General features: G+C 48.1%; 1 protein-coding gene across 1 annotated transcript; it reads left to right on the plus strand.

Annotated features, from left to right (window-relative positions):
• Nucleotides 1-516: 516 nt before the first annotated feature.
• Nucleotides 517-14,734, plus strand: LOC125942173 (uncharacterized). The gene is made up of 2 exons (XM_049660335.1): nt 517-627; nt 12,271-14,734. Exon 2 carries the CDS (start codon nt 12,272-12,274, stop codon nt 14,549-14,551), a length of 2,280 nt encoding a protein of 759 aa, XP_049516292.1. The 5' UTR covers nt 517-627; nt 12,271; the 3' UTR covers nt 14,552-14,734.
• The last annotated feature ends 1,308 nt before the right edge of the window (nt 14,735-16,042 follow it).

Consider the following 16,042-nt stretch of genomic DNA (forward strand, 5'->3'; position numbering starts at 1 on the left):
GCGCCACCCAGTGCAAAACAAATTGTGCAAGAGATAAACAAATTAAGGGGCAAATAATAGCTTTTAGTTGTACAAATTATTGCACTGTATTATATGGATTGTAGTGAAGACGAATGCCCGGCGCTACAGCCACATCGCCACTCATCCGGGAGGCGCGAGCTCGAGATTGCCTGTTCTGGTTGAGACACGCAGCCAACGCTGCCCGCAGCTCACTTGTCCTGTCATCCGGGAAGCGCGAGCTCGCGCTTCCCGGATGACTGGCGATGTGGCTGTAGCACCGGGCATTCGTCTTCACTACAGTATTAAATAACTTATAGATTCCTTAATTCTTTGGGTGACCATGGGCGGTACTTCCGCAAGATTAGCGACATTATATCACACATACGAAACCGGTATCGGCCGTATTCCTTCGTTCGTTCTGTCGCTTTTTCCTATCCCAACGTGCATCAGGCATTATTCGACGCAAGCGTGGCAGCAGGGCAAGCACGCCCTTAAGTTTCGGGTGGCCATATCGCAGATATTCTAGAATCCACTGCGGGGCGCCTAACCAGCAGGAGCATCGACGTTGGAAGTGCCACTTCGTTCCTATAGCAGCTGTCGAGAAGCATCGATTGTCTGCACCGGTTGGTGAGCAACTGTTGCCTACCACACAGGCACTTCTTTCTTGTCTTTTAGATGACATGAGGATAATATTGCCGCAACGTTGAAGGGGCAGTACTGTGGATATCTGAGGGCAGCGTGTCGGAGAATTATAGCTGGTGTTTTTTAGGCAATATAGATTTTCTATAAGGCTATAAACGCAGCGAACGCAGCGAAGTTTTTGCAGACGAGTTTCTGGGCGAGGCGGACATAGTACTTTGCCGCTAATAACGTGAGCTTCAGAAGACTAGCAGAAGTATACTTTTTTTTTATTAGTGCCTTACTGCCAATTGTTTAAATGGCAAATTTTAAGGCAGTCACACTTTAATGCACCTCTTTTTTTATCTTTACGGGCTCGCCCAATTCGAGATATTATCAAATTTCAATGGTTAACACCGACAATATCGAAATTTAGCGTTTCGGGAGCGCATAAAAGGCATCCCCGATGTTATATAATACCGAAACGCCCCGTGACAAGCGCGAATAACTTGGAAACCGAACGTCTGGGACAGTGGCGGCAGCTACTGATTCTTCAAGCTTTGCCAGTCAAGCATGGGTGGCTGTGTGTCGTATCAGGAATTTCCGCGGCATGCTATCATTCAAACTTTACCACAAAATTCTTTACGGGGCGTTACAGTCTGACACGCAGCAAGACGCGCTCAGTCTCGATATTGCCTCGGTTGAGCTTTGAAATTAGACGATGAATATCTCGAATTAGGTGCGATGTTCAAACTTTTTCAAAAGTGGGTGTGTATGAAAATGTCACTAACTCCAAATTTGCCATCTAGACAACTGCCCCCAAGGCACTAAAAAAAAGTTGACTTCTTGCAATTTATTCTTCTGAAGCTCAGATTATTGGCCGCAAACTATGTCCGCCTCGCCTATATATATATATATATATATATATATATATATATAGGAACTCGTCAGCAAAAACAGCACGTCCGCTGCGCTGATAACTTTTGCGTAAAAAATCTGTATGACCTAAAACAAAAAGACCCCCTGTCGTTTTACATTCCGTGGCCCATAGGCGATAAAGTAGGCGGGTGCTCGCAAGGTGTAACAGCGGTTCGTGTGGGCTATTCTTCCGCAGCGACTTTTGCAGTCATTACTTACACACAAAAAGCAGCCTGACAATTCCTTCACGTGTCTGCTGCTTCATTTTTATGCTTTCGAGAACGCTAAACGCTTCACTTCCACATCGCAGGAATTTCGGTTTCTGCTTTATAACTCAAAGTCGAAGTCCGATGGCTCACGTGCAGTCTAGAAACGGTGCCATCTGGGGCGCATGGTGAAGAGCGGAGAGAACGGGACATGTCAACGGATGGGAGAGCGTTTCTGTCCTGTTGGTTCATTTATCCCGTCGACTGGACTGTTAGCCATCTCGAACATACACTGAATGTGCCAGCTTAGAACGCTCGTGACGTCCTCTGTCTTCGACGATTCTGCCAGCACCCACCGCGGTGGCTGAGTCAGCTAAGGCGTTGCGCTGCTGAGCACGAGATCGTGGGATCGAATCCCGGCCGCGGCGGCCGCATTTCGATGGAGGTGAAATGCTAAAGCAACTGTGTGCTTGCGTTGTAGTGCACGTTAAAAAAACCCTGGTGGTCAAAATAATTCCGGAGCCCTCCACAACGGCATGCCTGATAACCAGAACTGGTTTTGGCACGTAAAACCCCAGAAAGAAGACGATTCTGCCAGCGTTTGCCCATGGAGAACTGCTTGAAAGCTGCTCGCAGAATCGTAGTCCGGGTGTACAGTCGCATGCAAAATTTTAGAGACCACGGGAGCGGCGACTTAACTAAAGTCCCTGTATAGAAAAAAATTGCCTGCCAGTCCACCCTGTGAAGGTGGTTGGAAAGCGAAGCTTTTACGCCACCCACACGGTGACTGCGGCGCACTTGATATTTCACACACTACAACGTAACTTTAATCCACGGCCTTTATTATTATTTACTTCACAACAATGTTCACTACTGCTTTATGATCGGTGTGATATACACTACTAGACTACCCCATAGTGGGGTAGTCTAGAAAATGAACCGAAGCAGTTACTAGGCTGGAAGGGTTTCGAATGACGTCAACCCTCTTTCAAGCAGCTGGGCCGCGATTTTGTAGCGATGTCTTATGACTTATTTTGGAATAGTCTTATCATCCACCGCTCACGGCCGGCTGATCCCGTTGATAACGCGAGCGGACCGTCGCTCTAACCACTGACAAAGCGCGATAAGGGCGAAAGGGCATTATTACTTTAAAGTCATCGCTACAAAATACCGGCCCTGCATAAGCTTTGCAACCGTTGCAATCTAATCTTACGGACCGCGCCGAGCCTGTTTCCGTTGTTTTCCCGCAGCCCTTATCATCCATCATGTTGGCTCATCACTTTGAAGCTTGTTTTTGTGGTTTTTCTTGCGAAAACGAGTGCTTAGTTGTACGCTGAATGCCTGAATTCAAGTACGCTATACTGCTATACCTGCAATTGTTAGCGGTTCGTCGGTATCGTTTTTTGATTACAACGACGGACACGACAGAACCCTTGGCTGGTAGAGGTACAAAGCTTCGCTTTAAAAGTACCGCCATCTACTCTTTCCTCCGCCGCCTCCTCTCCTAAAGCGCTTGCTTTTTTCTTTACTTTTTGCTTGCGAAAGCCAAGTCGACGGTGGCGCACCTAGAAAGTCCACGTTGAAGCTTTCAGGCGGGGCGCGCGCCGCCGCCGCCGCCGGCGACTGCGGCTGCGCAGAGAACTTTTAACATGTCTCTGAGGTGGAAAAAAAAGAAAATATAAAGAAGTGCAAAGCGCGCGCTATCATCGTCCAATCAGAGATACAGGAGAGAGAGAAGCGGCGTTTATCAAAGGATGGCGGTACTTTTCTTATATAGGGACTTTAGGTGCACTGTCTGCCTAGGGTGAATAAGCCTTTAGCGGTGTACCTTTGTCTAGTACGTTTTTCAAAGTTTATCAGGTGCTGAAAACGCGACTTTCACTTTAATTTGTTCGCCAATGCGCTTAAGTTGTGGCCTATCTGATGCGCATGAGGAATGAACGAACCTCTAGTCTTGCGTTTGTGCAGTACGTGCCACAGGCATTTGCAGAAGCGCTACCGGCTTTCCCGAGTTGCGGCCACGGTGTAAGATATGTACTCTTTAGGTGAGGACACTCGCCAGACTCGATAGACCAGATAAAGTAGCAAAGGCGCTAGCCGATCGGCCCGGTGACGGCAGCGGATACCTCTCGGCAGTACAACGCACTTCAACACAGAAAGCTTGTTATTTGTTTAATCTCCCGTTGTTATAGCAACCGGCGGTTCGCGGGAAATCCGAAATGATTGAGTGATGCACGAAAGTAGGTCACCGGGGAGAGGGCATGCGCGCGTTCCTTGTCGGTGCACGCTCTCGTCTGCGTTCTAACTGAAGTTGCGTCGTTCCGCCGAAAGGTATCCGCTGCAGTCACGGCCCCGATAGACGCGCGCCCTTGCTACTTTATCTGGTCGATCGCGTCTAGCAAGCAAGCCGAGAAGTGTCCCCAACTAAAGAGTATATTATACATCTTACACCGTGGTTGCGGCCCTGACTTATTCGCATCAGATCATCGACAACGTTAAGCGCTAGCCCAGCGCTGAACCTTGAGATAAGGCACATTGTAGCCTGGCCATGTTCACTGATTGTTCAGGGTTGCCGCCGCGTCTTAAAAAGTGGATGGTATAGCGTGCCGAAACCCGTGCAATGCATCTGCAATTTCGCGAATATGTGGTGGCGTTCCAAGATAGCCGGCATGTCTGCTTGTTGATTGGCTGAAGGAATATCCCGTGAAGAGCGTCACAGGAAGGGCCGTTTCGTAAACGTCAATAGGTGACCCGTAAAACGAGAAATCGCAGGGAATTGTGGGGCGCGCCGTCTGCTAGCAGCTTCCGGTTCGACGGACGACGCGGCGGCATCGGCGACATGCCCGGCGCACGTGTTTTTCTGCGCGGTTTCAACTGTCAGTCGTGCGAAGCTTTCCGTCCGCTTTGTCGAGCATAAATGTCGTACCATTCATGCAGCTGATTTCTAGGTTTCAGTTCACTCTGGGCGCGACGATGACGAGCCAAGGAAGGCAAGGATACGCTTTTATTCATCAAGGAAATCTGGTTTTCGTTCCGGCGGCCTGTTTTGTTACTGCCAGGTTTAGTTTTACGACATTTTCCGTTGCTTGGACGCACCGTCACTGATTGCTCTGTCTGCGGGTCAGTCAGACAGGCGAAAAAGTTATCGTTATCCGATAATTTATCAAGCGTATAGAAGCATTACTTAGAAAATCGGGTGCTGAGGCGATGGCTACAGCGGTGCATGCTGCTCAGTGATCGTAGCTTATAAAAAACCGATATCGTCGATATAACGGCGCAGCCAATGCTGAAAATGATAACATTGCGCGCTGTCAACGGCATTTCTCCGTCGAAACTCTACGTTCATTTGAAGTGGGACGTAGTTAGACATTCTCGCTTTTTTGTCAACAATGGCCGTATCACCGTCATATTACGGCTGCGCATTAACTCTATCTGTGCTGAAGGAGCTAAGGTGGGCTAGTTGGTTACGAGTATTATGTATGTATCTCGCTGTGTCCCGCTTAAATTCGCGCCGTAAAACCTCGTTTCATAATACCTTTATATGTGCATGCGAGTACTAAAATAGTTCTGGTTGCCTGAGTCAATGTTAGAGAAAGAAATATCTTGGGGAATCATTCCGTGTCGGCCCTTACACAGCTAATCGCCACCTGATAAGTGGCACTGTACGTTCATTTTCTTTTTGTTCACGGATGGTCTCTGCGTTGTTAGTTTTGGAAGTGGCAGCCATTCCTCTGATGCTTGGGCACAGCTGACTCAGCAAGGCAGCTGTGCAGCAAGGCAGGCGTTCACCTTTATTGCTTGAATTTTAGCAGCCAACGGCGGAACAGCCAACGATAGTTTTGCTAGGCACCTGCAACCGGGTAATCTTCGAGTGGGACAAAGCCGGACGAGTCGCGGGATCGAATCCCGGCCGAGGCGGCCGCATTTCGATGGAGGCGAAATGCGAAAACGCCCCTGTACTTGCGTTGTAGTGCATGTTAAAGAACCCCAGGTGGTAAAAATTAATCCGGAGCCCTCCACTCATCAGAACTGATTTTGGCACGTAAAACCCCAGAAAGAAGAATGGACTGCAGGCGCATCAATGGACTTCAACGGCGAAGCGATGACGGCGGCTGCGCTATATAAATCGAACCGGAAACAGCTAGCAGACGGCGCATCCCAGAATCCCTTGCTATTTTACGGGTCACCTATTTGACGTTGCGTGACGTTGCGCTGGGCCGTCATTGCAGCAATTTTCCGCCATAATTTTTGGTGCGACGAGCCGCGCGAAATATGGTAATGAGCGGCCATATGCAATGGCAGTCGAGAGGCATGCGTATCGCCGCATTTTCCCTGTCGTTTGGGGCCATGAAAATCTTTTTGTTCACAACGCGTGCTCATAACATTTGTATCGCTATCGGGTGGTGTTGGGATTTGTGCTTTGAACCATCCTTTTTATTAAAAACACGTTTATTTGAAATAATATTGGTTGAAACTAGCAAATTTTCTGCGACTTTTGGCACTTTTCCCTACTGCATTTGTATTGTAATCAATATTATTGACTTTTCGCCTCATCAAAGGCTATGACAAAGGCGAATTTTTAATTTATAAAAAGAAATGTACACAAGGCGGCGCCTTGAAGTTTCCTCTCGTGGTGCGAGTAAGCAGCGAAGTGAAAAAGAGGTGGCAGCGCCGGTGCTTGCGTCGCGCTAGCGGATACCTGTGGCGCGCGCAACGCTATCGATTATATTCGGCCGCTTCTCAGCCAGACGAGTCGGGCTGAGTCACTTGCGTTTCACGAGATAGCGATAACGCGGCCTAGAGCGTGTGCCTAGGCTGCGTGGGCGTCAATATACGATGACTCATTCCGTTTCCCGAGGACACGCATCCCAGCTAATGAAGCAGGCGACAACTTGTTCGCATGCAGACGACGGAAGCGAGAAACGATTTAATGGAATAATCGTACGCTTTGAGCTAGCTGCTTTAATTTTACTGCGGAGGAAAACTGTTTAGCTTCATCAAAAAGGCTAGGTTCAATGCCTACATTATAGTGTCTTAGGCGAAACGTCAAATTAGCATCACGTAACGAAAGCAAATCGGGGCCATCAGCGCCATTTTGTAAGCGTCGCGCCTACGTCACGCCTCGAAGAAAATGGCGGAATGTCCAGAATGGAGCCTGTGGTCGGCGCTACCGCGATCACTTTCAAAAAGTCAGAGCCATTCTACTCTGTTAAGGTGGATGACTAGCAGAGCTGTATATTAGGTCTATACACGACCTATGACGCGTCGTGGGCAAACTGATGTTTGTGTAACAGTGATTGCCGAACCTTTCCAAGAGGAACGTCAAGAACTACTTTCTGTCTGGGCGAAACACGACTATGTTTAAATCACCCACAATTACCATGGGAGTGGAGTCGGTAGGGGTGATCCAACCAAAGGTGCTTGGCGTTTGCGGCCCGATCTTCGTCCGTATTACGTGACGCCCGCCGTCGCCGCGCACGTTCCCGCTTCTGCTCACGACGGTGTTCATCGTAGGTGTGCTGTTCTTCCGCCATCCTCACCGCACGCAGACTACCCATTGCACGGGTGGAAAGGAACTAAGATAAGGCTACGTGGTTTGCCTATAGATCCCGTGACGTCAAACCGCAATCCATACTAAACAGTGTATATTCCGGTTTTACTTCTTTTATTACGATAATCTTTTATTGCAATAGGTTTTGACACTTCTCGCGATTGAACGCAGCTAGGGCATACCTGGCGATACGCTTTTATCACTGTTTTTATCGCCGGCATTGGCTGGTCGTGAGCTCTGGGGTGGCCGCCATCTTTTTTGCATACGCACACAAACCGCCAGAACCGAGCATATAACAGCTCCGCTGTAAACGTCGGCGACTCTACACGAGGTAGCGGGATCAACACCCACAAGAAAGTGGGCGCAGCGTAAATTGCCGTTTTCGGCGATCCTTCTGACCGTGTCTGGCATTCACAGAACATCGGTGCCAGCAGAGCAATCAGCACACTCTTCCTTCCCATCTCTCATCTTTCCGTTCCTTCTCCTCCGTCTCCACACTGCTGACTAATGTTGTCAGCCACGCGCTAGACAATTGCAGTAAGCAAGCTTTCCGTGTCTTTCTCAATCGCTCTCTCTCTCTCTTAGAACTATTAAGAGTATGTGCTTGTAACTAGACATTTTTATTAATTTCAGAGGAACCATGTCACTTGCACATGACTGTCTTACAGTACACATTTTGCCTCTGATATTGAAAAAAAAAAACATACGTTCTGTGTAGATATATTGTTGTGGCTTCCTACTTCGACTCGTGTAACAGCCCGACGAGGACTTCCAGTAATGCGTAATAAAAAAGAAATGAAAACAATGCACTACTGTTGGGACTCGGGGAATCATTTAAGCCGGTGATCCTTCAGCCATAGGGTTGAGTACGTCCGGGAGTAGGAATGAGAGAAAAAGGGTTTCTTCTACATATTCACAGTGGCTCCAGATATGGAAGCCCACTCCGTATGTAGGTGCACTTTGTCTGCTTGACTCACTAGATATGTCGGCACACATCAGAACACCTCAGGACACACCCACTGAACCAAATGTGTCCGCTTATAAAGCAGTCGTCTTCGCTAGTTGACCCGACTAGGGAATCTGATGACCTTGGTGCGGCCAATCAGAGGGGTCGTATGTTGCGCCCTCGCATTTGCCACAACGGCATGGCCATCTGGGAAACCGAGATCGTCGCCGTTCCCACGGTAGTATTTCCATGAAGTTGGCCCCTCGCATCAATCAGTGGCATCTCAGTGACGGTCAGCTTAAAGTCCCTATATAAGAAAAGTACCGCCATCCTTTGATAAACGCCGCTTCTCTCTCTCCTGTATCTCCGATTGGACGATGATAGCGCGCGCTTTTCACTTCTGTATATTTTCTTTTTTTCCGCCTCAGAGCCATGTTGAAAGTCCTCTGCGCAGCCGCAGTCGCCGGTGGCGGCGGCAGCGCGCGCCCAGCCTGAAAGCTTCAACGTGGACTTTCTAGGTGCGCCACCGTCGACTTGGCTTTCGCAAGCAAAAAGTAAAGAAAAATCAAGCGCTTTAGGAGAGGAGGCGGCGGAGGAAAGAGTAGACGGCGGTACTTTTCTTATATAGGGACTTTAGGTCAGCTTGCCATGGTGGGTGTCGGACACTGTCGCTGTCTGGACGGCGGTCATGAAAGTGGCTGCCTCGGGGCTAACACCCAAAGAATGCACGTTTCCAGGTTGAGACGTAACACTACCGAGATCAGCGCATGACCTTGCTTTAAATGACGGTCAGTTTGTCTTTGTCACAAAGCCTTAACGGCGCTTCTGCGTGTATTTTTGCATGGCGTGGTTCCTTGTTGTCTTGAAATACAAAGCGGGCACTGGGTAGAATGCTGTGAAGCAACCTGAACTGGAGTAAACAGAAACAGAGGTGTCTAAAGCAGCGTTCTCTAACTTTGTGCGATTTTTGAAGCGAAGCTTTACATGGCTAGGCGAAACGAAAAATCGTGTCACAAAACTCCAGCGTCGTCGTCTTCTTCAGCTGCTGGCTCGTTGGCGCACCTTGGTTTGTGCTCCTGCTCGGCACGCGCTCGTGCCACTGCTCCCGCGTTCGTCGTCGTCTTCTTCCACAGCTGGCTCCGTTGCCGCTATTGTATCTGGCAGGTGTTGGTTGCGGGAGTTGGGGGACGTTGAGGCGGACTTGGAAGAAACTGGAGGGTTTGTTTACATTATTTACAGTGATAATATACAAAGTAATGAACAGTCATAAAGTGATCGATGGCCGGCAATAAATCGGACGCTGCGGCCCGTGGCAAGAAGAGGAATTTCCCTCTCCTCCATTTGTCGCTCTTTTAACCCCTTTGGTCTCTCGGAGTCTCTCAGAATTCCTCGGGCTCCATTGAGGTTCCTTGGGGTCCCGTCATTTTCGGCCAATCGTCGAGCCACCTCAGGTGTCGTCATTTTCCTCCCCTGGTATTGGCCCGTGCAAGTGCCGTCATATTCGGCCAATGGGGACGCTCCGAGGGCTGGCTCCATTGTCCGATGGTTGATTTGCCTCCGCGGCGTTGCCTCCTCGCCTGGAAGCGCTCGGCTGAAGGAGACGGGATGTTCTCGGAACGATCCTCCCGAGCTGCAAAACCGCTTTGCTCACGACCAAGGCCTCCTACCTGGAACGGTGCCCGTCTCCCGTTGCACTTTCGGGAAGTCAAGCAGGGTGAGAGGCAATAGATTCATGTGAGGCGCATGAGGCGGGGGGGGGGGGGAGGGGGTCACCAACCTGTCTGACGGGTCCGGTAACGTGGTTGATGCGCCCCGGACCATAATTTGAATGAGACGGCCTTGTGATGTGGTGGGGAAACTTGAGTGATTCCAGGAAAAGGGTCCGTATCTAACACCGCTCATCATTCCAGCGTAGAATTTCATTTCTCTTCTGTCGTGGTAATGGGGAGGCCGCGTTTACGGGGTATGAGCCCTTGCTTAAGGGTCTATGAGCCATTCATTGTCATACGTAATGGACAGATTTAGTTTTGAAGCAATTTAATTTCGAGGAATCGTAAGCGACAATAGCAGGCAAATGCTGCGAATCACGCCGCCGAGCAAACTCGAGACATCGAGCGCAAGCGACAACGGCGGTATGCGGGCATACCGTCTGTGACGTCGTTCTCTCCGTCGCAGCCGATCGTGTGTGTAACCTCATTAAGAAACAGACTTAACCAATAATTGAGAAACACTTTAATGAAAAGTCTGGATTAATTCAGTCACAAACACGCAACCTTGGAAGTTCCCGCGCCAGCCCGCCGCTATGTCATGGATTTTGAAGGCGTCTGTTCGGGCTTAGTTAATTGTCTATTAGTAAACATGAATCATGGTCTGTCTTAACCGACTTAAGCGTTTTTGGTAAAGAAATGGCAATACTTAGCCTAGCATAACCATCAGTGATACTAATGGCAGCACTATTCCTGCGTCACAATGCGTTTAAGTTGTCAATACGGATTTTTCTTCGGTGTTTACGTTGGAGGAAACTACATCCATGCCTTATACAGGGTGTTTCACGCAACTTGGGCCAAACTATAAAATATACAAATGCCATGTAGCTGGACAGAACCAAGTTTAATGTTGTTTGCAGTCGCTTGCAGTTACTGAGATTATTTTTGCTATATGATCTAATTAGAGCCTTAATAATCAATTTCTCAAATATTACAATTAGAGCAAAAGTGTCAATGAGAAAATTGTAGAACATGAAAAACTACGGATACAACTTTCTGTTGCTCAGTACATGCTACATAAAAGTGTTTTTCCGAGTGTGAAAGAAGCCCGCGAATACACGCAGAATAGCCGCGCGACTGGCCGCTCGAGGCACGAGGGATTATCATGGAATATTCATATCAATCACCTTTCCCGTGCGTTAGCACAAGCTGCCGGAATTTCGCACAGGATAGTGCACCTCATACCCCTTTTGTGGAACATTTAGCAGTAAGTACTATGCAATTGTTTTTTCTAAGTATGTTATGGAGCATTGTACGGGGCACAAGGAAATTGTACTATAGAAAGGTAATTGTCTTACAAAACAAAGTTCTGCGCATTTATATTAATTATACCGGCCTTGTAAAGAACCTGCGAACTGCTACAGTGTTTACTTAATACGCTATGCTTCGGGCGGATCAAATTTAATATGTAATTTAAAAATACTAATATATTTTAATATTAATAGACATATGGAGATACATGTCTGTTACCCCATAATCAGTGAACAGTTAGGCGGATACTTCTTCCGCGAACAAACTTCATGTCACCCAGATTAGGATAACTTACGGTAAACAAGGTTTTCTATATCAGCGTATAGAACTAATAAATGAAAACGAAGGTAAGGTAGACTTCTAAGACCTTTAGCGTTTAGGGAACAGAAAACAAAACTATTGCTTCGTGAAAATTTGTTTTGTAATACATTAACACTTTTTGGGGGAATGTGCTGTGCTTTACATGTACTATTTGGAATTGGAATGTACATACAGAAGCATGCGTATTGTTCTTTTTCTCCGAGATTTTGGCGATGGGCTTATGTTTCCTTATGTTTTGTCATGTGGCTTTAGGAAATGCAATATGTGTTCTGACTCATTTAAAATTGACCTAGAACACTGTAACCGCCGGTTATGCAGCCGATAGGTGCTTAGCTATTGGTGGAATTGTCTGAGCTTCTGTTTAGCTCAAACGACGTTCGAACTGATACTGCGGTGCATCTTTTTCGCAGACGAGGTAAACATGGATGGTCAGATGTCATATCAAAGCTCGAAAATTTGTACCGGGACATAATAAAATTTCTGCATCACCCTACACGAACTTTTACTGTGTATTACTTGTACGCAGCTGCGTTAGAAGTCGCCATTAGTGCTACGACACCCAGCTATACTTTATATGATAATGACGATACGGTCAATTTACATGCGTAAAGCGAATTTCGGGCATGAATGTTTCTTGCTAATCTGTCTGTAATGAGGCAGGTTTCTTAATGTCCTCACATCGCTTTTTTCTAGCATGATGGGCACGGAACCCCCAAGCTTGTGGAGTTACTGCTCCTCATTGAACCGGCTCTGTCCCAAGCTGATGCCAGTCACCAAGATCTACGCCGACCTGCGGTGGTCGACAACACCCTTTACCTCGAGAAGCGTGGTCCACAAGTTTGGCTGCACGCAGGGTTCGGGGCTATCTGCGGACGGCGTCTGTCACGTCGTGACGCAGCTGTCAACATGGAACGAAGTCCTCGTCTTCATCAACATGGAACTGCGTGAGGGTCCTCCCGGTCAGCTTTCCCTACTGTGCCTCCATGGCATGTGTGGCTCATGTGGCTTGCAAGCGCGCGAGCGCCATGCGACCATCTTGGTTCACTGGCTCCTCACCGTCCACCGGTGTGTGACAAGCATTGAACTAGACGACAACGTGATCGCCAATTTCTGCGCCTACTTCCCACTGTACTGCGACGCCCTTCAACGCAGTCTTGGCGTAAGGGATCTCAAAGTGTCGGCGTGGAGCTGCAGTCGTGACGTATCTAGGTCCCTCGTGAATTCCATCATCTGCATGGGACACCTCGAAGTGCTCCGCTGTGAAGCACTTGACCTTTCCGCTCAAGACTTCATAGAGTACCTCGAATCAAATGTCACTTTGAAAGAGCTTTCCGTGGCGTACGCTTTTCCGCGTCCCGATAATCCCTCAGTACTTTTAAAAGCACTGCACATGAATAGTTCCTTATCACAGCTTTCAATTCACAGTGATTGTCTCGATGCAGATAGCCAGGACTGGTTTGGCGAGTACATTCAACGAACTGCGACACTTCGCTGCATTAAGATAAGAAATTCTTCGGTTTGCTTTCCGCGATCTTTGGTGCCAGTATTTCAGGCTGTATCAAACAACAAAAGCGTCCTTAGGATTGATCTCGTTTGGTTTAATCTAGGAATTGATGAAGCATGGTCTTTTGCTGACTTAATTAGTGTTAATCACAATTTGAAGATAGTAAATTTCATCGCATGCCTGTGGAGTTTTTCTGTGTATCCACTCCAGTATGCATGTACATGCAGCACGATTGAAGTTGGTCACACAGAGCGTCCAGCAAGGCGCACGGCACCTCTCGTCTGTGCTTTCGGACCGGAATGTTCTCTGGAAGAAATCACTCTCGACCTGAGATGCTTCGACGCTTATGATCAGAAGACACTCCTTTATGCAGTCGCTGCGAATACCACTCTCAAGAAAGTGAACGTAGAAAGATTGGATTTCGCCAGCGCGAATTCTCTGTGCGAGGCCATCCGAGAGACGGGCACCGCAGACAGGGTGCACTTTCCCCTCGTCAACGTGAGAGGAAGGGAGCTCGCTTGCGTGAAAAAGTCCTGCGGAGAGGTCACTAAAATATCGCTCAATATAGGCACCCATGGCACGAGCACGAGACGAGAATACTTGAGAGTTCTGACGCTGTGCACACACCTGACCGTTCTGAATTTGAACATAGATGGAAGGGTGTGCAAGGCAGAAGCGCACCTTCTCTCTATGTTCCTACGACAAAGCCAGTGCATTCGAGAATTTTGCATGTCATTCTACGTGAGACCTAGTGCTTTGCGAGACATCCTGCGAGGACTGTCTACGAACACTGCCTTGGAGAAGTTGGTCGTCACACGTTGCGTCCTTGACAAACAGAGTGCGGCATTACTTGCCAGTATCGTTGGGGATAGCGAAACTATCTGGCACTTTGGGTACGAAGCTCACTGCGTTGCTTCTTGCCGCTTTCTGCTTATTTACCTTGCCAAGTGCCTGCCATCTAACACTGCTCTGGTGTCACTGGATGTCAGTGAATACCGCGCAGTCATTAGGCACTCTGCCGCTGTAAAGGACGTCGTGAGACGCAACGCGGCTCTTGTTGACTGCGCCGCGCACTTCGTTCTCGGCACGAGGAACAGACACTGCGCGGAGGCCTTCGAACATGTCGCCAGTGGCCGTGGAATAGTGGCCAGAGTTCAAGAAATGGCCGCGGAGCCGTGCGCCGATCGAGCAAGGGCCATGATACGAGAGGCCACGCGTTGGCTGCTTGGAATGATACCTTTCATGAAGATGGCTGGTGTCGTCAAGAATGATTTGTCATGGGACGAGAACGTCGACTACCGAGAACGCTTAGAAATCTTGCCTCCGGAGTGCTGGCTTCACGTGAGACAGTTCATCAAAGTTCGCGACGTTCTACATTGGGCGCCCTCCACCACCACGTGGCGCAAACAAGCTTTCTGGGGAGCTACTTCGGGTATACGTCGGTCCAAGCTGCGTCGGCTGCAAACGTGAGGACAGCAATCGGCAAGTTTTGCATCACATTGCGGGAAAGACAGTTTTTATATTGACCAATGCGTGACACGTGCGTCTACCATTGACATGCTTTTTAAATAGTATTTCATTGGGCTTTCAGCCGTAATGAAATATCAGAATTGTAAAATTTTTACCGACTGACAAAGCCTAATAAAATGAGCACCTTCTTTTAATGCGCGAGCATTTCTTTGACCACTCTACATCACTTCTTGATTGGCTTCGATACGATGAGAGCTTAAAAATAATTTTGGATATATATGCCCTGCGAGGAATAGAATCGAAGCCTGAACCCGCAGCATGAGTAGCGGGTATCTATCCTCGGCGCCACGCCAACAATGAAGGGGCGCCGAACACGTGCGAGAGTAGAGCGGAAGAGCATCGCCGCCGACGTGCTAGGACGATATCGACGTGCAAGCTCGGCACGCGCGTTGATATTTAGGTTTGCAAGGACGAGCTGTGTTTTCAAAAGCAGTGGAGTCAAACGTACTCACGAGCACTTTGCACTCAATCGGCTTTAATGGCATACGGGGCTCACGCTTGGAAAGTAGGTCGCCAGAGTCGCGCAGCGCGTTAGGTTGCAAAGTCGTCGAAGCCACTCGGACGCACGCTGACGGTCCGCTCAGTCGGGTGTAATGAAATTTCAAATTTGTGAGCTGTGCGAATGGCTATCTCATAACTCAACCATTCTTAATGGATTCTGCTGGAATTTTTGACCGACGACTGAGTTATTACTCAACAGGAAATTGGAAGCCGTGAAAGCTTGATATTATTGTGAATGCATTGCTGAGATATTTAGCTATGCGCGCTGCTACTCTTTCACCTTAAGAAACTGTAAATGGCGTGAAGGAGAGTAGGAGCAAAGCTATGGAACAAAGCATGCTTTCGGTTCAAGTTACGGTGCTAAATTTCGAAGCGCTGTTTGGCCTTGTTTCCACTTGAATTGTTTTTAACAATAAGATTTTAAAGTAGCCTTCCACCATTGCACACCCTTAGCCTACGACACAAAATCTGCGATTCACTCCACTATACCAATAATGTGCCGCGCCACGTTTTCTGCATTTGTTCAAGTATTCCGAAGGACGTTTCTGATTACTAAGCCACTGAATCTTGCCAAATGAATGTCCTCCAGTTTTACCTGGGTTTATGCCAAGCCTCTTCAATCTTGAACGATGCATGCACCCAATCATTTGCACTGGGCTCAATGACAAGGCGAAATCACCTATTGCATTGATAATTTAAAAAAAATGTCATACTGGCATTGTCGGTCAGTGCACGCTTCATAGAGCCTTAAAGATATCGAACCCATGCCAAGTGTGCTTTCTAGGTTAACGCATTGATAAATTTGTGTGCAATAAAGGGTCTGGAGACTCTCAGTGCATGCGAATGTCGATCATTGCTAAGTACCCTGCTCGTGAAATACCGATTTGCACGTAACGATAGTAAATAACATGCAATAATTTACATTATTTG

The sequence above is a fragment of the Dermacentor silvarum genome, chromosome 1 (assembly GCF_013339745.2).
Source record: "Dermacentor silvarum isolate Dsil-2018 chromosome 1, BIME_Dsil_1.4, whole genome shotgun sequence".
NCBI classification, from domain to species: Eukaryota; Metazoa; Arthropoda; class Arachnida; order Ixodida; family Ixodidae; genus Dermacentor; species Dermacentor silvarum.

Bases quoted from the DNA above. Each gene is read 5' to 3' on its own strand.
- LOC125942173 (XM_049660335.1), top strand. From the start codon at position 12,272: ATGATGGGCACGGAACCCCCAAGCTTGTGGAGTTACTGCTCCTCATTG.